At 37.5% G+C, this 24,876-nt stretch overlaps 1 protein-coding gene across 1 annotated transcript; it reads left to right on the top strand.

Annotated features, from left to right (window-relative positions):
* Positions 1–692: 692 nt before the first annotated feature.
* LOC119792354 (chondroitin sulfate proteoglycan 4-like) lies at positions 693–24,127 on the top strand. Its single transcript, XM_038298956.1, has 23 exons — positions 693–876; positions 3,678–3,841; positions 4,257–5,363; positions 5,460–5,870; positions 5,956–6,077; positions 6,269–6,377; positions 6,519–7,847; positions 9,704–9,796; positions 9,989–10,486; positions 10,608–10,723; positions 11,071–11,089; positions 11,490–11,675; positions 12,121–12,303; positions 12,583–12,759; positions 14,052–14,250; positions 14,336–14,467; positions 16,082–16,257; positions 17,839–18,034; positions 18,138–18,309; positions 18,464–18,860; positions 19,875–20,027; positions 20,127–20,708; positions 21,485–24,127. The coding sequence occupies exons 1-23, from the start codon at positions 813–815 to the stop codon at positions 22,598–22,600; spliced, it is 7,701 nt and encodes a 2,566-aa protein (XP_038154884.1). The 5' UTR covers positions 693–812; the 3' UTR covers positions 22,601–24,127.
* The last annotated feature ends 749 nt before the right edge of the window (positions 24,128–24,876 follow it).

Below are 24,876 nucleotides of genomic sequence, written 5' to 3'. Positions count from 1 at the left end.
TTTTTCTATCTTGTGTTTTGTAAATTCTCTTTTAATCTTATTTTTTTAAGTGTATCTTTTTAAAGCTTCTTGTACCCATCAGTGGAATGGAAATAAGCTGAAAATAAGCTATAACTTTGGTCAGTACTTCTTCTGTATCTGTTTTTTTTTTCTCTTGGTCCTAATTAAATAAAATTAGAATCCTTTCATTCAACTTTTCATTCATGAACTTCCTTCTACTGTAAATCTTTATGCTGTTAAAAAAATTAGTTGTAAAATGTTTTTTTTTTGTTGATGAAAACATTTGGTTGATAGCTTATACAAACAAACCTCAGTGAGGATTGGCTACATGTGTTATACGCAGCATTTTTGTATGACAGTAAATGTTACTGATTTTTGTTTTTCCCACAATAACCTGAGACGTAAGCATGGTAGGAATGATTACAGAGTCTCCTCTGTGTCTTTAGCAGTGAAACATCAACAGTGATCATGTTTCAGTCCTCCAGGAAGCACTGCATTCCCTCCTCCAACACAAGCGCCTTTCCCCTTCTTTATGTTGCAACACTCCCTCCTTGTGTTCAGGTTAGGTATTGCATAGCCACTGAAAGATCTCTTGCATTTAACGGTCTGTGGGTGGAGCTTCCCCCTGGCTGTGCTGCAAACAGCCCAGACACAGGTACATGATTTTAAATGCTGTAATCCGGGCTGTGCAAAGTGGGTACAGGCTGTGTGGAAGTTTACATTGAGAGGAATGCTATGCAGGGCAATGGAGTGTGCAGTCAAGCAGCCAGATGTTGTTCTCATCTGAATAGATAATAATAACCTCACCAACAATGGGAAGTTTTTTGGCTGATCTGCTCATACTACTCCTGATTTCTTTAGGACACGTTTATGCAGGTATGGTGCTGCTGAGAAAAAATAACTCTTCTTTATAAATAACATACAAAATACTGAAAATTTGATTATTTTGTGCCACTGAAAACTTAATTACCTATTTTCCCAAAGGGAATATCTGAATGTTTACATTGCATATTTTATAATTGTATTATTTAATCTAGTCCATTAATGTGAACTTGAGATGTGAGGCACTAAATTGGATCATAACCTGATGGGACGTCTGCACTTACCTGTTTGGGATCAGCAGAAATATTTGTTTAACTTTTAAAGCACTCTTTCACAAACCCTTAACTTACAAGAGTTACACCTTAAAAATAGACATCAATATATGTAGAGAAATATAGAATGGTCTTGGATTTTACTTTTAAACAGTTGCATACATCTCTGCACCTTTATTGTGTTTATTAAGAAAGGTAGACATCCTCGTTCAAGGTGTCTATTTCAGTAGGAAGATTACTAATAATCCAAAGTGTGCTGCATCATAGAGGCAGATTAGGACACACATGGGTTATGGGTTATGCAGTCAGTGGATTTATAGGCTTTATGCAGTGCTGCATGCTGGGCCAGCCTGCCGAGGGCTTCTTCCTGGGACCAGTTGGTCCTTTGTTGAAAAAAAATGTAGCCGATGCAGACACAACACATTTTCTAACCAGACATAAGAAGTTATTATGTCGACTTTTTCAAGATTAATGTAAAAAATTTTAAAAGCTTTAAGAATTTGGGGTTCCTAGTAAGTAATAGCAAGCTTTGTTCCATTCAAAAACAAAGTAGCAAAATGAAACTAATAGTTTCACTTTGGATGGTCATCTGTGCACAGCATTGGACTACAATTTAATTTCAAAATTCCCAGCTTTAGTTTCCTCCCTGGAATTAATACGTTAAGAAAAAAAGTAAGTTAAAATTTACTTTAAATATCCTTCCCTCCATTGATTGCTTAATTATGGAAACCTTTCAAGAGTTTTCATTGTCTCCAATTTACACCAACATACAGTAAATCTCTGACTTGTAACTCATTGTTTGTTGTTGGGTGTTTTCACAAATGGATTATTGTTTAGACTGAGCGTTCCATTACTGACATTTTTATAGGTCAAATCAATGAAAGCAAAGGTTGTTTCCCTTTTGTAATATTCACATTTAATGGAAGGAAACAAGAATGCTCATGCACAGATGTCCAGCACATAAAACTGGGTTCTAATTATCTTATTAAACAACATAAATAAAAATTTCCACAGAGGAATATCATCTGAAAATAGATGGTGTCCCACAAAAAACATGGTGGTGGCAGCTGTGGGGATGCTGTTATTCAGAAGGGAGTAGAAATGTGTTTAGGGTTAGATTTAAAAACATTAATAGAGCTAAAATAAAAGAGCAATACTGAAAGAGAATCTGATGAGAAGTAGAAAAAGATGGAATACTTGTGACTAAAACAGTGGGTTTGGAAGTCATCTTTAAGCAAAAAAAGCCATGGCTAAACTGTAATGGCCTAGATCAAAGCAGATTCTTGTGCTTGAATGGCCTAGTCAAAGTCCGAATGAGGATCTAAGGCAAAACCTGAAAGTATGATAATAGCCAACAATCTCCAGTCTGACCATACTTGGCCAATTTTAAATTATTAAACAAGAAAAGCTTGCAAAAGACATCCCCCAGAAATCTCGCAGCTGCAATTGCAGCAGAGAGTGGATCTGGAAAGTTTTGACACCGAAGTGAATCAATTCTCACTACGATTCTCTAAGTTTTCTTTTCTTTTTGATATTATGCAGTTTTGTTTTTGTTTTTTTTACACGTGTCACAATCAGGCAATTAATCTGTTTTATGAAGTTCCACTAAAGTACAGTACATTGAATCTTGTGGGTGTAACTAATAAAATAGGTACTTATTCTAAATTGCTAAAAAAAGAGAAAAAAAAAAAAAGAAAAATCAAAAAACATAAAATATCTTCGTTTGTTTCTAAATATGTGTTTTTCCATGTGTGGGTAAAAAATACCCCAATTGTCGAGTTAAAGTGCAAAACACAATTACATATTAAGGTATTGTAGCTTTTACAACTGAATTTCAGATCAAAATAACATTTGTGGGGAAGATTATAATTTTTGAAAGAGCATCACTGCAGATATCTGCCTGACAGCAGTAACATCGTTTCAAAAAACAAGGTGGCTGTCATAGCTAGTGAATATCAATATGTCGCTAGAATTGTATCCGCATATCTTATAAAGGGAACGCAAAATGCTTTGCTTAAGAAGAAGGATTTTTTTTATATAAAAACTAAGAATAACAGGTTGGGACAGGAAAAATACTTTTATTTGTATTTGAAGTTCCCATTCAAGTTTCAGGAAAAGTAAAGTGGCAAAAAAAACCAAACCATCCAGCGAACGCTGATGTCATTTCAGTCATAATGAATAAAGGTCAATTTGCATCATCTGGGTCAACAGAGAAGTCCAATTAGCATCAGAACATCTCATTAGTGAGCCATTTCTAAATGCATTAACCATCATTAACTGAAATCAGATCGAACCTGCAAAGTGCAGAATAGACACAACATTGACAAACAAGTTAGCTAGGATCAATCTGAACAGTGACTGAAAGTCAAGTCAAATCTCAACTTTTAACTCGTTACAATGACCTCTATAGGTGCTTTTTCACAAACACTATTACAAAAAAACCAGTGGACTCATTTTATTTTAATTTTATGATCCCATATACACACATTCTATATTTTGAAAAAAGTTCATAGATAAGCAATGACTAAATGGAAATTTTAACTACTCTATTTCCCTCATCTGTGCCTATCCTCCATGTTACAGTTTCCTTCCATGGCAATGGCTACATTCACCTGCAAACTATAGAGAAGTCCATTCAGACGTCCATCCACGTACGATTTCGTACCTCAAGCCAGTCTGGGCTAATATTTTTGGCAGCAGGACGCAGAGACTTCTTACTTCTTGAGCTGATCTCTGGACGACTGCAGGTAAGCCCTACACAATGCATTAAAAAAATTGACTGGCTATAGCCTATGATATCAGTTTGTATTTTAAACTGAAGACAAACTAAACCACCCAAGACGCATATTAATGTGGAGCTCAAAATTAAGAGGAAAGTATATTATTGATTACTACAGGGAAATTATATTTTCGCAATGCAGAGGAGTGTCTGGAGGAAATCATGCTACTTAATGCGAGAATGTTGAAACTGAGAAAAAAAAAAAGGTTTTTATCAGAACATGTTTCTTAATGTGGCTGAAGAAGAAACTTTATCTCCTTCCCTAAACAGTCTGGAAACTTTGGTTTATCTTGGGGGGATGTACTGTAAGTAGGATGGCATGTTAGCAAGAAAATGTTGCTATTGTTCTCTCTTTCCTTCTCACCACCACCCACACACCTTAGGTACGCCTGGACCTGGGCTCAGGTGAGCGGTCGCTGCGTTCAGCAAAGGGAACCCACTTTAATGATCTGGCCTGGCACACAGTTGATCTAAATCACACACAGCACAACATCAACATGACTGTTGACCGAACCTCTTACACTACTCTCCGGATGCCAGGACCAGATTTGGAGCTCAGTATCGAGGATGGGCTCCTTGTTGGTGGGACAGCGGGACTTAACCATCATTACCTTCTAAACATCTCAGCTGGCTTTAGAGGTTGCTTGGATGAAGTTGTCTTCAATGAACACAACCTACTCTCTAGCCTTCAGGGGAATTCTGGGTACAAGAGAATCCATGAGGTTTCACTGGGTTGCAGTCCACTGTTTTCAGCAACAGAGGAAGATCCTGTGAGGTTTTCCAGCTCTAAAGCCTTCATCTCTCTACCCCAATGGGAGGTTCTTCAAGAGGGGATATTTGAGTGTGAACTTCACCCTTCTTGGAAAGAAGAAAATGGATTGGTGTTGTACAGCTTTGGGAGTGAAGGAGGGTTTGTCTCGATGGAGATCAGGAATGGCCAGGTTGTGGCCTCCGTAGGAAATGGAAAGGGTGGTAAAACCGAGGTGCATTCACTGACACATGTCTACAGCAAGCACACCTGGTACACCATCCAGGTGCTCCTACTACCTGATAGCATTCAACTGAAGGTAGGCAAGGAGTTAGTGAAGACCAGTCTGAGTCAGGACCTCCAGGCCATCCAGCTCAAAGGGCCTCTCTTCCTTGGAGGACTGGATGAGGTTGCTCTAGAAAAAGCAAAAAGTGCTGGATTCTCTTCTGTTTCTCTTGAAGAAGGAGGGGGAAGATCATTTAAAGGCTGTCTACAAAAAATTACAGTGAATGGCCAAAAGACTGGCTTACCTCATGCCATAGCCACTAAGGATGTTACTGTGGGCTGTAACATAGGCCAGGCTCCAAAGGTAGTGATCATATCCAGTTCCACAGATTTGCCTGAGCACGATGTTGCCACCACACAGACTATCGGCTACAGGAGGGTCACAAATTTATTGTCGCTTCGAACGTTGGAGGTCCCTGAAGGTGGCCAGGCACTGCTTGAACCTAAACACATAAAGGTAGATCCCTTTTTTGTTTTGCTCCCATGTTTTGTGTTTCTTTAACAGTGCAATGATTGACATATTTGCATGTGTTTCCATTCGACATTCCGGCAGGTAAATCTTGAGTTTCGCAAACTGGGGATCCATCCATCACAACTGTTATGTCGCATTGTTGAGCCTCCTGTTCGTGGTCAGCTGCGTTTGAATCCAAGTCCAGGTCCAGATGGGTTGCCTGAGGAAACACAGGAAAGGATCCTCGGAATAGGGGCAGAGGAGAAGGATCGTACTTTCAGCATCTTGGACCTGTGGCAGGGCCGGGTCATGTACGTTCACAGTGGCTCTGAAGACCAGGAGGACTTTTTCACATTTTCAATCTTCTCTAACAATAAGAATGAGAGGCCTATATTTCTGGAAGAAAGTCATTTGCACTGGTTTAATATCAGCATAGCTCCAGTTAATGATGCTCCTGTTCTTAGTTTGCCACAAGGAAACCTGTTTACTCTGCCTGAGAAGTCTAGACGACAGGTAGGCAAATCAGAATGTCTAGATATAGAACTCCACTGAGCTATTTCAAGATAAGAAAATTAAAATAATTTGTAATTTATGACAGCTGACAACAGATATGCTGAGAGTGTCAGACCCTGACAGCAGGCCTGAGGATCTTGTATTTAGCTCAATGGGAAACCTAAATTCTGAAGCTGGTTACCTTGAGAACCAAGATTACCCTGGCAGGTAAGTCTTATCTAAGATATTCTGATGCCTGATATTCAGATGCCTTGCATCTGATATCTGATATTCAGATGCCTTGCATCTATGTACATAGGTTAATATATGTACAAATATTGTGGCTTTTCAAAATAAAGCCTGCAAACAATCATTTGGCAGCATAAAAATAATGTATAAATACGTTGTCTCTCTTTTAGGCCCATCAACTTGTTCTCTCTAAATGATCTGGAGGATGGTAAGATCACCTTTGTGCACACAGGAGTTTCTGCATCCAGGCTGGTTCTCAGAGCCAGCGATGGACATAGAGTAAGTAAACATTTGGCTACTCTACTGAATTTGAATCAGTTAAGTTAAATGTGTATATTCACCTTTCAACCTAATATCTGGATAGTAAAGTTATATTCTCAAAGGCTTTTCCCCATTTCCTTTCAATTTATTTTCTTGCAGGTCAGCAACGCAGTAGTTTTAAGAATCATGGCAGTGACACTTGAATACAAAGTAGAAAATAAATACGGACTGGAGGTGAATCAGGGGGAAGCTGCCATCATCAGCACCAGTCACCTTGCTGTACAGGTCAATATGGCAGATAGTTCAGTAGATGTGTGGTATGACGTGACAGAGTTGCCACAGTTTGGTGAGATCCAGAGGTTGCACTCAAGTGGCGAATGGAAATCCACCACCTTTTTCTCACAGAGACTTCTGGAAAAGGAAAGGATCCGATATCTCAGCACCTATCACGGAATTCAGACTCAAAGCAACGTCAAGGACCAATTCAAATGTAAAATAGTCATCAATTCGATTGCAAGAGAGGAAGTTGTTTTCCCTATAGAGATCCGCTGGATTCAACTGAAAGTAACACGAAGCAAGATGGAAGTGACTGGTCTTGAGAGTGCCGTTCTTACGCCTGAAGACCTTCATGTGATTTCTAAAGGTATTAAAATCAGTGAGAGTGATCTCTTCTTCAGAGTCCTGACAGTACCAAAGAAAGGGAGGTTGTTCCTTAGACAGAAGGTTTTGCAAAGGAACTCAACCTTTAGCCAAGAAAACATCACAGAAGGTTTGGTGAAATATGAACTGTTTAACAGGCTGCATGATGACACTAGAGATTCCTTCAGCTTTCAGGTTTTTTCTGCTCATGCTGCTTCAACACCTTATGACTTCAGAATCAACATCAAAGCAGAGTCAAGTGCAGTAACTGTCCTAAATAAAGGCCTTTCAATCCTTGAAGGAGCAAGTAAAGTAATTACGAAGGACATTTTGTTCACTCACACGGGAAGTAGCCGAGAAGTTCATTATAATGTAACCGTGAGCCCCAGGCATGGGCAGTTAAGGAAGATCAATCTGTCCAACTCAACTTCCATTAATGACAACATACTGACATTCACCAATCAGGACATCACAGAGGAGCGTGTCATGTACGTTCACGATGACAGCGAGACCAAACAGGATTACTTCATGTTTCAAATTGCTGTGTATAAATCTAACAAACAGGCAAACAGGAAAGACGAGGGAAACCCTGAGGAGCACATCTTTAACATCTCTGTTCAACTAGTCAACGATCAGAGACCTGTCAGGGTTGTTGATAAGGTTTTCCATGTGGCCCGGGATGGACAGAGGTTGGTGACATTGAAAGATCTGCGCTACCGAGACGATGACTCGGATTTTGAGGACAGCTGGTTGGTCTATACGCGGAGGGGGATCCCAATGGGAGAGCTAGTGCTGGCCAGCGATCCAAGTCACAGGCTATATGAATTCACACAGCGGGACCTTGAGCAGGTTAGCTTTTAGCTCTAAATCAACTTTATGAATGCAAATACAGAAACCTTCATGAAAAAACATTTTTGCTTATTTACTGATTTATGCTTAAATTTATGTAATAATATATATCAGTCACGGAGGAGGATGTAAAACAGTTGTTTATAGGAATCATGACTTGCTAGTATAATGTAATAGGTCTAAGTCTATTGACAGATGGATGGACAGACAGACAGACAGACAGACATTGTACAGAGCTACAACCTTTGGTCTTGTTTAAAAAGCATGTAGTCTTTTCTATTTTAAGGATTGGCCCACAGACAGTCACGTTGCCACAATATACACTACATTATAAAAGTGATTTCCTTGTCTGCCTCAATCCAAAGAACATGAGGGTTGTCATATTCTTCATCACTAGGGCAATCTATTGGCCACTCCTGAGAACACATCTCCTTTGCTTTAGTTAGAGTTAAGATGTGGCATCCAATGCTTTGCATTTTTTTAAAGAAAAACTTCTTTCAAAATGTCATCCTTGTTTTTCTTTGAATTTCAGGCTATTAAGATATATTACTTGAAGAATACAATGATCATGATAGGAGTAATTTGGTCTATGACTCAATACCCCCTAGAAACAGGTTCAGAGGTTGCTAACTGAAGATTCTAAGGCTCATTGATAATCTGAATACATGAAATATAACTCACTATTATAAATTATGCCTCTGTTTTTTTTTATTTGAGAGGACTAAGAGGTTACGATTATGGTGTCTCCTTGAACCCCAGTCAGCCTCGGCAAATGGCCGCTCACACTGGGCCTGGTTCTGCTGGAGGTTTCTTCCTTTTAAAAGGGAGTTTTTCCTCTCCACTGTCGCTACAAGCATTCTCAGTGTGAGGGATTGCCTTCGAGTCAATGAGTTGATGCAATCAACTGGTTTTCCTTAGATAGAAAACTTTGAATCAATTTGACTGTATGATCTGGTGAACTTTAAAGTGCCTTGAGATGACATGTGTTGTGAATTGGTGCTATATAAATAAACTGAATTGAATTGAATTGAAAAAGGATTTCTTCAATTCAATAGATTATTTCTTTATGAGGGATTTTCTTCCCCACTTGTAATAAAAGGTCAGATTTTCTTTCTGATATTTTGCTATTCTTCTGCTTGGAAAGTTGAATTCAATATAATGTTTTGTAAACATCTTGATGAGGTATATAAAAATATTTAAAATGCTGTACATGGAAAAAAAAAAACTAATAGGAACACATACAGAGAAAAGTGAATTTCAGTTGAATAAACGCAATAAAATGATGAATATGAATAATTAAGAGAATACAAAATTAATTAAAATAAGATAGTTATAAAACATTATGAGATGATTGATGAAAATATGAAAAAAGTGGAACTGCAATCTTTAATAATGTTTAGATAGAAAATTCAAAGGCCACTCTAAACGTATATCTTTTTTCTTTTTTAAGGTTGTGCCATAGATGTTTTGCAGGTGTGAGGGAAATAGCACCCTCATATCAGAACATTGAAGGGACATCTCTCTAGGACGTCTTAAAAAAAGAATTGATAAAATCACTTGAATATTCAATTTTGGATCCGATAAATGTTCTTTAAAAGAAATTAGAAAGTAAAAGAAAATTCTTATACTTTATTTTTTTGTGATTAAGAAATAGGGAAACATTCAGCTATTTGCAGTTTTTGCCTTGACATTTTTTCTTTAAATATATTTTATTTGAAAAAAGTTTTGTCTGTAAAATGTAATCCTTATACTTTACACCCACTACCTTATTTGGACCTCAAAATGAATAATTTGATTAAATATTGCATCCTTCACAAGCTAATTATTGTCCTAACTATATACTTGTCTTTCCTCAGAACAAGGTGTTGTTTATCCACAGTGGTGTTAGCTTTGGCCGCTTTGTGCTTTTCGTAACAGATGGGAAACACTATGTGTCAGCGCTCCTGGAGGTGAATATATCTTTTGCTTTACACTTAACCCTTCAAAGGAAGAGAGTATTTTTTAGTCTTTAAAGGCATTTCAAGTTTCTCTTTACATTTAGCTCCTTGGTTAGTAATTGGATTCATACCAGCATTATAGTCCTTATCTCATTCATGATATGACCAGATTATATTTCTTTTCCATGTGCCTATTTGGTGAAGGTAATTGCACAGGATCCATACTTGCAAGTGGAGAACAACACGGGTCTGATGGTCCAGCAGGGTGGGATTGCAGCCCTGACTTCTGCTAACCTCAGCGTCATCAGCAACCTAGACATACGGGACCCCCAGGAAGTAACTTTTGAGGTCTACGTTCCACCTAGTCAGGGTGTGCTTTGCTTTAGTGATGGGCAGAAGGAGGCAATCATTGGAACTGATGCCATTTCAGTTTTCACCCAGAGAGACTTGGTGGCAGGGCGTCTGGCCTATCACCACAGCGGAGGCCACAAGTTGTTGGACGTTTTCAATGTGACGGCAAGAGCAAGAGAAAGAAGCACTGAGAGGCTCACTGAAAGAGGAAGGAGGGAGGTGCATTTGGATATAGGAGTGCCGGTAAAAATATATTTGGAGAGTCATCACAGGCCTCCAACCGTTAAAACCAACCGCCCGGTGGTGGTGGCGGAGGGACAGAATACCTCCATAAGCAGGGAAGATGTAGAGGTGAGAGAGGGAAGGTCTCTTATTACAGCCAATTTAACCAGATTCTGAATAATATATATTTATATGTATTATTATTGTTGCTGTTCTGTCAGGTTGATGTCTTTTTCTTTTTATACGCCAGGTGGTCCACGATGACAGTTTACCCTCAGAAATAATCTTCACTGTCCAAGTTCCTCCTAGAGTCGGCATCATTTATAAATCACCAAGCAACAAAAGTCAGGAAGATATAAAGGTAGAATGTTAAACAGAAAATGTTTTATATTGTCATTGGCAAACTGGGTCATCATGAGAGGATACCCATCATCGCTGGACATATTGAAAGGCTTTAGATTTGAATTCACAATGATAGAAGGAAATCAGTTTGCACAAATCCAGAAGCAAAAAAATGGACAAATAGATGTATGCAATGCTCCAATAGTACAAAAAATTCTGGATAACTAGCACTCCATCGGAGAGAGGCATGTCAGTAAAAAAAATTATTTAGAAAATGTGGTTATCCAGATAGTTTCCCTTTTATCTAATAGTTAAACACTTTAAAATGAAGCTTCTCAAAATTTGGTCTAGTAATAAATAATTGGATAAACAAATCAGCAAATAAAAAAAGTTGCTAAATCTCTGTGTTGTTTTAATGATCTTGCCTTCCAGAAATGTAAATGGTAGGTATCTTTACATTTGTATATAATGAGCTATAACTATTGTAGCTTTTTAGTGATAAAACATAATCAAAGGGAACGTGTTTGAATTGGATTTAATCAGTGTTTGGTATTTAGCCATATGGTGTCACTTTGCTGACAGAAATAAAAAGTCTGAAGCATTTATCAGTGTGCCTAACACCTTTTATCAGTGATTATATTTTGTGTTTGAACACCAGTATCTAGTATAAATTTTACCTTTATGCTACCACACTATATAACAAAGTTATCCCAGACTATTTTAACCAATTTATTTACTCAATAAGTTTGTCAAAATATATGTTTTTTTTTTGCTCACTTGTTTTATTCAGGGTTTAAAGGATCAGCCTACAGCCTCATTTACTCAAGAAGATCTCAACCAGAGATCTGTTATGTATCAGCAGCAGGCTGCAGGAAGTATTAATGACTCTATCGTCTTAGAGGCAACAAATGGGGTGACAAAGGTTGGACCTTTCACAGTGATGATTGACATCATACCCATCCGGCTTCCCCTACAGGTATTAACCCTGTAATGCCAAATGTATCGTATTTGATACATATGGTTTCTGAAATGTTTTGCGTCTGACACCTTTTGCATAATTTAATGGTAAAAACTTTGCTCAAAATCCTATTGTACACAATCAGATATACCCGATAACAGAGGGCAGAAGACTACACAAAAAATAATCTTGACTTATCGCATAGTAATAAATTATTGATATCAAAAATGTATTTCTGTTTTTTATTTTTACATATTTTGTTAAAACGCCAAATAAGGACTTCAAACCAAAAAAAAGTAATTTTCTGTATTGTTTTATTCTTGGATCGGGCTTTAAAGATTTAAAGATATTTGATGCCTAAAGTTGAATAAAAGAAGGAGGAATACATGATGAGCTATGATTGAGATCATTTTACAATTATTCAAACCAACTGCAGTTTTTTCTGTGTTTTTTGAATCCTCAGGTGTTAAACTTGACTCTGGATGAAGGGTCGTCCCTGCCTCTCACATCGAGAATTATCAAGGTTGCAAGTCATCACTTTTCAGGGCTGAATTTCCTTTACCAGGTTATTGTTCCACCAAGATGTGGACACTTGGAGCACAGCCGTATCCCGGGAATGCCTATCCATGCTTTTACACACACAGAGGTATGATTAAAAAAAATATTTCAATGAGTCAAACCTATCTTTGTGAAACTCTTTCCTAAAATTGGAATTTGTATCTTTCTTTTCAGATATGTAAGAGCTAAATTATCCTAGCATGCTTGCTTATTATAAACCTTAATGTATTATTACAAAGACTTTTACATTGCCATTACTGATTCTTTTAATATGATCCTCTTTTGTTTGAAAAAAATAAATACTGATTTCCCTATATATTGCTTGAATTGGACCATGTTTGAATTTAATTCAAACGTCTATTTCTAGGTGGAGCATGAGTACATCTCTTATGTCCATGATGGCAGTGAAACTCTGATGGACAACTTTACAATTATAGCCAATCAAACAGAGATGAAAAAGCATAGCTTGCCTTGCACGGTTCACATCACAGTCACACCTGTCAATGATGAGACCCCTGTTGTCACCACCAACCGTGGGCTAAAGGTAGGAAAGTCTCTAAGTTACCGTATATTGACCACAGGGAAGAAGTTTATTAATACTTATTTCATTGCTTTGTTTGGTTTTACATTAATCATGACCCACCTGGGTCTTTTCCTCATACTGTATGTTTAGCCCTGTTTGAGTCATTGCTTTTAAAGCATGGCTGTTTAGCTACAAGTGAGTTTTTAGATTGTTAAAGAAAAGACTCCTGAGAATATTGATGCATGCTCCTTACAGAGATGTAAGCACATGTGTAAAAAGCAGATTTGTTGCTTTGTCAGGTATATCACAGATAAGCCCCCAAAATTATGTTACTTCTAAAAATGAGTATTCATTCTCGCTTATTTTCTTTTCACAATGTGGTAATTGTTTTATTAATCACAAAGTACGCTTAAATAAAATGTATAATCAATGTGGAATAAGAATATAGTGAATTTTATTTAATCAGCCTAAGTCTTATACTTGAAGATTTAATAAACAGGATGCTTTTAAACAGCTATTAACCAAATTTTAGTTAGCCATTTTCGTATTCCCTTAATCTTTCTTCCTCTCTCTGTCAGTGTTTTGTTTTCCGAGACCCACATATCCTGCCACATAAATATAATCAGTAGAATTGGATAGAATAGAATACTTTGACTCTAAACCTAACCCACTGTGAGTAAATTCAGATTCTGTTAGATTCTTTTCATTTATATAGTTCCCTTTCACACTTGTTATCTTAAAATATTTTACAGAGTCATTCAATCAAACTGACAGACTAGAAGAAGGCTTTCTTATTTCACACCTGCATGATGTTTATCCCTAAAAGACTTTACAGGGCTGGGAGCTTCCACAATGATTGCTTAACCAACTATTTAAATAAATTAACACAACATATCAATTGAAAAATAAACTATTTAAAATTATTATTTTTTCCAATATATGCTAATTCAGGTAGTCTAGCGTATTAAAATCCCTTAAATGAATATAGTCTCACATAATAACTTCCACTAGATTTATCAGAGGAAGTTATGCGGTGTTTATGTAAATCGTCTATGAACACAGTTCTTAATTTTCAAAAAATAAATACTGGAATTATGTGTTGTTTAATCTGTCTCAGTTTTATGGGTTCTTATAGAAAGTACCAAAAAATATAATGTATTTCTCTTAGAGATGACATTATTTCTGTTTAACAGGTTAAATAACAGTTAAGAGAACATACGCAACTCTAATTTAAAAGAGAAATCAGGATAGGTTAGTTTTCTCAGAAAATGTAAGTGTAACATCCTTCCTGTTTTGTATTTCTGCTGCTTCAGGTGTGGGTGGGGTCTATTACAGAAATAAGCACCAATGAACTCAGTGCAGAAGACTCAGATACTCCACCTGAGGGCCTGGAGTATGTTGTCACACCACCTAGCAACGGTCACTTGGCTCTGAAGCGCTCCCCCTCCAGATACATCTTGAACTTTACCCAAACTCACATACAGAGCAGGCAGCTGGTGTTCGTCCACAGCGGTAAACATGCTGATATTTTTATGGTGTTATGGCTCTGATGTAAAAGACTGTTTTTTTTTTTAACCTGTCTTGTCCCTCCCTGCAGGACCATTAACGGGGGGCTTTCACTTTCAGGTGAATGATGGAGTTAATTTTGCTCCTCGGCAGATCTTCAGTACCACAGCCCAAGCTCTTGTCCTTACTTTACAGAAGAACCACCCCATGGAGGTTTACCCAGGTATATCTTACTCCTCACTTTTTAGAAACAGTATTGCTTGTTAACAACTGTCTGGAATTAGACATAATATGGCTGAAGGTTTCAACAAAACCTTTGAAATTATGAATAGAAAAGCACTTAAAGAAAGCAGACCTCCACAAAATGACAAATTTTACCCCATATTGTGAATTACACCTATAACTAAACCTCACACATGATCTGGATCATTACCGAATTTTAATGAATTGTTTCTTGGCATGAGGTGCACCTTTGGTAAAAATTTCATTAAAATCCTTTCATAGGTTTATAAATAATGCCCCACGTGTGTCTGTAGCCTCTGGTGTTTGGTTTGCGCTCCCGTTCTTCATTGACTCTGCCTTCTTGTTTGATCAGCAGATCGAGACTTCAAGCGAGGCATGGCTTACCTTTTCATGTTTTTGTCTTCAGTATTATACTGTGGACTTTTTGAGTCAGATGCCGAAGCTGCCAATAGTCACTTCTGACTTCCTCTGGTTTAGGGGGGGAACTGCTTGTTCTGTCAAATAATGTTAAAGAATTCTTTAAAATGTTCCTGTATCATGATTATGATTGGAACATCATAAAAAATATAATTAATTCTTCCTTGGACTGAGGTGCACCTTTGTTAATTTAAAAAAAAAAATCTGTTCATAACTTTTCAAGTTATCCTTTACTGTATGCAGACAGACAGACAGACAAACAAACACACGTACAAACTCTACCAAAAACATAACCTCCTTGGTGGAGGTAATTACTTGGCTAATTGGGATATAGTACCTAATGCATAATAAATCTGAGGTCCTTGTGCTGTAATTTTCAAAACTGCCACTCGGGGTCATTGGCGCTCTAGTCTCCCTTGGTACTGAAGCAATTATCCCTAATTATGGTAGAATATGTTGTGATGTTCTCTATATAAAAAAGAGCAACTAACATCTGTGGCGAGCCAACACTCGTCATCAGAGGCAGTTCAAACGCTTACTCTGGGCTTCAAAGATGTGCATTAAACTAAACTAAAATGAATAAAGCCAGGCTAAAATAAAATACAAAAAAACATTAACACTATACATTTATCTACATTGAGTGTCTTCAGCAAATTCACAAAGCTATATGGCAGTATTTTAATTTGTGAAAACTAGAATTTTCAGGAACTTCTCAGTTTTTTTGTTTTTTTTTTTTTGCAGGCAATAGAAAATATGCTTCACAAACTCTTGAATAACAGCATTGTTTGTGACTTGAATATAATATTTCCCATCTTCCTAAAACAGTAAGGAAATAGGAATGGAGGAAAAAAAGAGCACAAATGAACTGTTTTAATGTGTTTTTTTTTTTAAATAAAACGAGACAGAAGTGTCTTTGTAATATTTCATCCTCTTTTCCATTTTTGCATTCCAGAAGTTTTTAATATTGCTTTTATAATTAACTGCCTTTCTAAACTACTAATTGTTGTTATGTTATTTAAAACAGAAACTTCATGAATTTAATTTATTTAAAGGTTGTGCCTCAGTAGAAGAAACCGACCACCATAGCTCTAATAAAATAAAGTACATACTTATATACACTAAATGTATTCTTGACCAGTCAGATATTATTTTCTTTTCTCTTCTGTTCTCTTTTAAGGCTCGTTGACGCCAATCTCAGAGCAGGAGCTTCAGGTTGTTACCAACAATATCAGTGACATTGCAAGAAACCAATCTGTTGTTTTTGCTGTGACTGCTCCTCCAAAATTTGGTCGCCTGGTTCAACGAATGCCTGATAACTCTTTTAGAAACATTTCCACGTTTACTCAGCGCATGGTAGGAATCTATGATTTGTATTTTCCTTTTGTGCCATCTTTTTAAAGATTAAGCTGATAAAAAGTTGCATAGGTACCTGCAGCACGTTTTGCAGCACGTTTTACCGTACACATTGCATTTACTGTCTTCTGGCTTTAGAACACAGTCGTTAAAAGGTCAAAAGGTATTGTGGCATGCTTATAAAAAGGTTTAACGTAGAAGTGTTTTCCCCGAAAATTGTATTGGCAAAGATGTTCACCTATTATCAATTAAACAAAGGTTTTAGTTTTAATTATTTTTCTTTTTTAATCTGGCCCAGAATCGTTCCTTCTAAAATATTCGACCAATTTCTCTGAATAATTTCTAATGAGAAAACAAATTTTTAGATTTTCTTAGCTTTAGGCTGTGTGTCAATTTACAGAAGCATTATTTGAACAAATGAAAAGGCACTTGAATGTGTTTAAAACTATATTAAAATGGCTTTTTTTGTAGAATTCAAAGAATACTATAACGTAACATAGGTTTTGGGAGGAGGGATATTTAAACTTTGAAAAAGGTGCAACACCCTTATGACATGTCTGCATGGCCTGCATATCAAAGTATATTTGATTTTCTGTCAAAAAAGAAATACTGGAAATGGCACACCTTTTTCCTTTTTTTTAATTTTAATCCAAAAACTTACAATTCAAATTTATATATATATATATATATATATATATATATATATATATATATATATATATATATATATATATATATATAAATCAAATGACCCTTAAACCAAAAACTTCAGTGAATCATCTTTTGATTCAAATTTTGTAAATTTAATAATAATATAATGTTATCCTGCGTCTTAACTTAGTACTTTTTACTTACTTTGCCTAAAGGATAATCAGTCGATCATCATTACTGTGGTTATGATGCTCCTTTAGTGATGCTGAGTGTTGATTTGTGCCACACATAACTTACAATGCATCGTCAGAAAACCTCAAGTTGCATCAGACTAAGTTTTGCCACAATGTTTTCTGCCATTTTAGCCAGGAATTAGTGTTTATTTGAAAAGGTGTCCCACTTACCTTACTTAGCTAACTGTGCTCTTATTTTTTTTTATATTTTCCCCCTAACAGATTTATTTGTTTTTCAGTTAAATTCTACAGATCCTTCCTTACCTTATAAATGAAACAAGATGTGAAATGATTTATCTTGACCTAATTTTTTTTTCATTTAAAGAATCCTGTATTTCAAAACAGATATGTACTGTGTTTGTGGTATTATTAATACCAAATATATTTATTAAAACTTCAGAAATTGAACCTTTCCTAGTTTAAATGATAACTTAGTCAGAGTTACATTAGTCTCATGTTATAACAACATTTTTGAAAATAATGTGATTTCCTAGCAATATTGCAGGTTTAGTTTTAAAACATTAAGAATACATTAGCATTATTTTTTTAAATATAACAAAGCTTATACATACCATTTGCTTTTTACTGAACATATTTATTAAATCAGGCCAAATTATTGTTTTTATATAAAAAAAAATAAATGAAAATTTTATTGTACACACACAATTAATAATTGGACCATCTCTCCTCCTCTCAGGTGAATGATGGGTTGATCTTATATGATCAGAACAAGCCAGAGTCGGTGGGCTGGTCAGCTGCAGACTCCTTCTCTTTCACCGTGTCCTCTCCTCCAGCTTTCCTCCCTCCACACACCTTCACCATTTTGATCTCCTACCAAGCCAATGATCACTTTGGCAACCCTCAACAGAGGACCAGACTACTAAACAATGCAGGTACCTCCTCTCTTTCAGGCGGACACAGTTCTCTTTCTTGCAAACAAAGAGAAGTTCAAAGGGACACATTTTATTATTTTATTCGTTTCTATTATTTCGCCAGGTGCTGTGGTGGCAGAAGGAGGCAGAGTGACTATTGACCGCTCTAAACTTGATGCCTCCAACCTGCTGGGAAACCTTCCGGAGTCCAACAGAAAGGACCACCACATCATGTACCGAGTGATTTCTCTGCCTCGACACGGAGCACTGACTATACAGGGACACAATCTCACCAGGTGACATCCTGTGTAAATTACCTGTCTTTAATTTAACCCAGCCATACCCTAAAGTGCCATATGAACAGTGTTGAAATGAATTAAGAGTTAGGAAATGATAGTTTCAATTAATTCAATTAGGTGATCCTTTCGGATTTATATGATTTTCTCACAGGAGCCAGACAGATTTCTCACAAGCTACCCTGAACAAGTTTGGGATCATGTACCTCCATGACGACTCAGAGACAACGAAGGACAGCTTTACTTTTCGGGCCTGGGTGGCTCCTTTGCATCTTCCCTCTTCCTCCTCTTCATTGCCCTTGTCTTCCTTTTCCTCTGATTCCTCGTCTTTCACTTCTTTTTCCCCTATCTATTCTCCTTCGTTGCCCTCCTACCCAGCTCTGGGAACGGCTTCTCATCGCCACCCTACCATGGACGGCGTGGCAGTGACAGAGATGTTCAACATCACTGTGACGCCTGTCAATGACCATCCACCGTTAATCAGAAGCAGAGCCCCGAGCATGAAGGTTGTGGTTGGGGAGAGAGTCATTCTTGGGCCTGATAACCTTCAGGTGAGCCAGTTATTCATAATAGCTCTCCTTTAGGTCATTTTTGATCAAGACGAAGAAAACAACGTCCTGTTCTTATTCCAAGTCAGTACAATTTGGGCCAATCCAAAAACAGTTCTACCACACCTGCTGCTCTAAATGTCTTTTAGGATTATGATGTTGTAACCAGAGAAAGATCCAGGTTACTCCAAGAAATCCTCATGCAATGCTATTAGAAGGAAATATATATTTATAGTGTATATAATTTATAGTGGTGTGCTTTGTTTTCTGGAGCACAAGCCATAAATTTTTTTGTATACACAGACTAAAATTAAGAAATACAAGACTGATTTTCTGCAGTTGTTCAAAATACCTAAGGCTTCTGGATTTCATTTTTTGTGCTACTTCAAGTGAAGTATCATTTTTTTATTTCCTTGTTTTCATTCAGGTCCAACATTTAGCTTTTAAACTAAAATTCCAATTATAGTTCCAATTATATATTTTATTGTTTACCACGTGAATAATTTTTTAAAATCTAGATTAAATGTATAATTTCCCATTGATATAACAGAGAAAATAAATATGTGCTTAAACAAATTTTAACATAGTTTAAAAATACGAGGGGAATTAATTTTAAATCATGTTAAAGTTGATTGTATATATACATATATATAAAGATTAAGAACAAATGTAGCAGACAATGTCACTCAGCTTACTGTATATTCCTGCTGAAAATATATTTCATATATTCAGTGAGATAATGAAATTTTTTTAGGATTCTTTTTTTTTTTTTCGATTTCAACAGATTCCTAAATCAGTAAATTTTCTGATTCAATTTTCTGATTGAATCAGTTAGGAGTAGTATCTTAAGAAAAATCTTCAAATCTGAGTAATGATATAATTTCCTGGTAATCATAACGTCCCTATTACTTGGTAAAAAATTACTGTTAGTTTTAGTTTTGGTCATTTTCTGTCTGGCTGAATATTTTTTAAGCCTTTTTCAATAAATCAAAAATTATTTTTTTTATTTTTTTAAAGGTTGAGGACCATGATACTCCACCAGAAGAACTGCATTACCTTGTGATCAGCAAACCCAACAACGGTTTCCTGACTTTGGGAGAAAGACCTGAGCCAGTGACTTCTTTCACACAGTATGACGTCAACCACGGCCGACTGCATTTCACACAGCAGGTGAAATAGACATATCTAAATCCTTGTACAAACTGTAAAAGTGAAGTGTTCCATTGCGCCTTTCATTTTTTTGTAAGACTGCTGTTATTCCTACTACAGGGTGAGGTCTCAACTGGAGTTTTCTACTTCAATGTCACCGATGGTCATCACCGTCCACTCTACAAGCTGTTTAGCTTAGAGGTTGTGAACCCATCTGTATCCATGGTTAACAACACGGGCCTGTCATTGGTTCAAGGCCGCACTGCGGTTGTGTTGACAACCAACCAGCTGGCGGCTCAAACCAACGGTCAGAGGCAGGCCAATATCTCCTACATGGTTACCAAGCACCCACGCCATGGACGCATAGCTATCAACGACCAGGAGGTCACCACCTTCCAGCATGAAGACCTCCAGTTTGGTCGGGTCGTCTATCACATGACTGATCTCAGCGAATCAGAGGACAGCTTCCAGATCTCAGTGTCCGCCTGGTCTTCTGGTGTTGACTATGGGAGACTGACGGAGCAGACGGTGAATGTCACTGTGAGGCCTCTGGTCTACCTTAGAGAACCAGTTAGAGTCCCGAGTGGTATTGCTGTAAAATTGGGAAAAGCCATGATTGATGCCTCCGAGCTTGCCAGAATCAGCAGGGTTGATCCAGTTTTTGAGGTTCTCTCTCCACCGAAGCATGGCAAATTAGTCAAGGTAAATCCTTATTGGTGTAAACTTTGTACATTGGTTGCATATGTCGTATATCCCAGTTCATCTAGATATAAACCTTTACTGCAAGTCTCCAATAATGTCAAATTTTGCTTGATATCTACCCAGAGGTGGGGGATCTGGAGTCAACAAGTCATCTCTGTATCATGTATTTAAAGGAGGTGAGTCCAATCTGCACAGTGAATGAACCTGTGCTGATTGGACTCACCTGGTTTAATGGCTGGGCAGAACAAATACATAACATAGAGATGGCTTGTTGACCCCAGATCCCAATCTCTGTTCTACCTAAATCAGCCGTACACTCTGTAGTAGATATGTGTAGATTTTCAACAAATCCTTGAATGCAGCTGCATGATCTCACATTTAAAGTTTTTTTTTTTGAGCAATTGCACAAAGTATCTGTATGCCTGTATACTGCAAAAGGCTATAGAAAGCGTGTTACCGTGGGCTGAAAGAGGCACTGTCACTACAAGCTTAGTGTGAAGGATTGCATTCGAGTCAATGAGTCGATGCAATTAACTGGTTTTCCTTAGATAGAAAACTTTGGATTAATTTGACTGTATGATCCGGTGAACTGTAAAGTGCCTTGAGATAACATGTGTTATGAATTGGCGATATATAAATAAACTGAATTGAATTTAAAAAAATTTTATTCCAAAAAAATAAATTAAATTTTGCAGCTGCATAACTTAAATTCTTTTTTAGCAATAGTTGGGGAGATGCTGATGAAACTCCTAATGCAATGATTTTGTCTCATTCAGATTACCTACGATCCAAACCATGCATCAGAGGCACTGAGGTCATTTACATTCAGGGATGTCATACAGGGCAGAGTTGCCATTGAAGAGACTCTCAGTGACGCCGACAGCCAGATCCACAATAACGAATCCGCGCTCACAAAGGCCCGTGGCCACACACCAGCCACTCCCCTCAACGATTCCTTCACCTTCCTGCTAAAAGCCGGAAACGTCCAGCCAGCGAAGGGCGAGCTTCACTTCACCATCTTTCCACACCACCAAATGCGACATGGCACAAGAGGTTTCCACAAAGTACGTGGAGCAAGTCATGAGCACGTCACCACCCGTTTCGGAGCCCACAACAGAACGACTCTAGATGATGGACATGGAGAGGCTGAGATGCACAGTACGACTGCTGAGAGTTTGCACCCTTACATTTTGTCAAATAAAAACCAAAACAAGACTCAGCGGAAGATGAAGCCCCACAACCGCTGGGGGAATCGTACGCGCAGTCACGGAGGAAGATCAGGGACCCCCCCTGAGATAGCAGTAGAGGGGCACACTCATGCTCCACAGCCCCACACCCCTCCTGTCCCAGAAATACAGGTTCCAATAATCCCTCCCATCCCCGACCTGGTTAATGTCGAGATCCTTCCTCGTCCTGCCTCTGACCCCCTCCTCATCATCCTACCCCTCCTGGCTTGTTTGCTTCTCATCGTAATCCTCGTGGTTCTGATTCTCGTTTTTCGCCATCGCAAAGAGAAACAAGCTCGGCAGCGGCTGATGCACGAACTGGCTGCAATGCAGTTACCCAGTGAGGACAGCCCTTACCCGGGCCGGCCGCAGAGAAGCATGGCCATGCCTAACGTGTTAGTCACCCAACTCGGCTCTGCAAGCTGCCCTACCTCCCCAAGGGTATCCATGAGCCCAAGGAGGAGTCTGGCTCCTGGCATGACCTTCTGGGGGCCGATTGAATCTGATTTAGCAGGTAGGGATGGAAACATCAGGGGTCGTAACAATAGTGAAATAGAAAATCTAGGCTGTGCTAATATGCCCCAAGTTTCTCCTGCAGGGTTTAAAACCGCTTGGAGATCCCGGTCCCCCACTCCAACTCTTAAAGACAGCCAGTTCTGGGTTTGAATACAAGTCCTTTGTACAAAAACTGTGCCTTATAAAGGGGGGATCAATAGAAGTGTTTGCTTTCTATTGGCTACATGTGACATTTCCTGCTAATTTAAAGTATCTTCCATCAAACTTAATTAGCCTGACTTCAAACTTAGATTTATGAGGAAAATGTCATGTGACTTCTGTCTAGGGTGCAAGAGTTCCTTTGGATGCAGTCAAGTAAATAATTAACTAGGAAGACTATTATGTTTTTTAAAATACTACCACAGTTAAGTTTAACGTTAAACAAAAAATCCAGTGGCTTGTCTACACCTCAGTTAGGTAACAACCGTTAAATAAATCTCTTACCTTAAGTTATGTTTTTTGAATATGTTGGTTGTTACATTATGCTTCACTGTACACGTCTTTTCAGCGTTATATTTGAAACATAGTGTGCATTAAAAAATAATTAATACCCAATAAAATATTCTAAATTTGCCACAAAATTTTTACAGACTTCATGATATTTTTAATGGATTTAATGAGATAATTGCGGAAGTGCTCAACTGCAAACACAGGTGCAAGTATACAGTAAGTGAATAAAAATTGTCAGGATTAATTCGATTTAACCGGGAAGTTTTAATAGAATCATAATTTCATTCATTTCAGTGTTTTTCTAACTTTTTTAATTTTCTTAACTTTTTTTAATTTAAACCTCCACCCGTGTCTTTCTTTCTTAAAACTGAAATTCAGACATAAAATAGGACAATATTAATTAAACAGGCGACTTTTAAAGGCTTTTAGTTGCACTGGATTTCTGTTTAAGGGTGTGAGGATAAGGAAGGCTGCAAAATCCTGTGACTGGGCAGTGGAATTTAAGGAGTAAATCTTCATTGTGAAATAAGAAGACAGATCATTATTTTCTGCCAGACTAATTACACACTACATAGCAAAGAAAACAACCCCAAATGAAAAATACCAATTAAACGTATCCAACAACAAAGAAAACAATGTACAAACCAGGAAAAATCTTTAATTAAACAAAACAGCAGCTTTCCTCTGCCACTCCAGTCTGATAGAAAGTGGTTCCTGTTACAAAAGGCATTAAAGTCTTAACAAATAAAGTGTATGGCAGTCAGGTTATTTAATTATAGTTTGCAGTTTCTTGGTCCTTTTGTTTTCTGTAGGGGAGGTGATAGTTCTGCATGACACTCCATGCATTAACATTATTTTGAAGTTTCATGTCACATTTTCCAAAGTTTGCAACCAGATAAGACAGTAAACCTCTGCAAAGGCTTTTAAGAGAGGTAGATAGATATGTTCCTCATTCTTGTTACGTTAAACCCCTTAACTGTGTGCTTTATATACCTGTGTTGTTTTGTTATATGTGAAAATTGTTTTTAATAAAATATGTTTCCTAAAAAGGAGTGTCTTTGTGAGACAAACAACCAAAATGATTTCTAATTATAATATTTAGAAAATGAAATAAAATTTACTCAATTTCTTTTGTAAAGGCCAACAATCTGCTTGTCTTTTGACTGTAAAGTTGCAAGTTAGAGATCCGAACTAACTCTCAGGTTACCGTACCTTTAAAATAACGCAGATCGATTCCTAAAAGTTTATCAATCTTTTGTTATTTTCATTTAAGTTTTTTTTTTTTTTTTTTTTGCAATATACACTTTAAAAGGTGAGAAATAAAAGATGCAAAATGAAGAGTGAGTGAAGAAGGGAAAGAAGTTCTGAATAATGAAGTGCCTGCGGTCAAAGTAAACTGATCTGAAGTTTGTGATTGTGGTTTCAGGTATCAGGTGCTGTTCCTGGCTGCACCAGAAAAACAAGTTCTAGAATACTCTTTTCTTAGCATACATTTTAGTTGCCAATTTTCAATAAACACATTTGATTCTGAATGTCTTTCTGTGACTTCTAGATACATAAATTAGACATCTTTAAAGTCAAGAAAGGCATTTGAATATTCAATTATGGTTGGGTTATTTAATGGATTCTGAAAATCTAGGGGATTTCTAGGTAGAAAAAGTGGACATTGGGAGCCCCAGGGTGGGACTTTTGGAGGCTGGGTGCATATGGTCTTTGTCTCGTAGTAGTTTACCAGATTGGGTGGCTATGCCCTGCAGTAGTGGATTTGGGGTAGCCCTTGGGTCCAAAGGGGTGGCTTGCCTTTGGATGGTGTCCCTACTCGGGTTCTGGACTGATGTGCCGCTTATTGTGCCCTGTTCCTGGCCTCTCTTTTCCCAGGGACTGCCAATCCCTATCTCAGGTGGGGAATTGGAGCTGGGGTAGGGATTTGTGGGGAG

The sequence above is a fragment of the Cyprinodon tularosa genome, unplaced genomic scaffold (assembly GCF_016077235.1).
Source record: "Cyprinodon tularosa strain WSP-4 unplaced genomic scaffold, ASM1607723v1 ctg418, whole genome shotgun sequence".
Lineage (NCBI taxonomy): Eukaryota > Metazoa > Chordata > Actinopteri > Cyprinodontiformes > Cyprinodontidae > Cyprinodon > Cyprinodon tularosa.
Note: the sequence above shows the minus strand (reverse complement) of the source record. Positions and strands in the feature narration are given on the sequence as shown.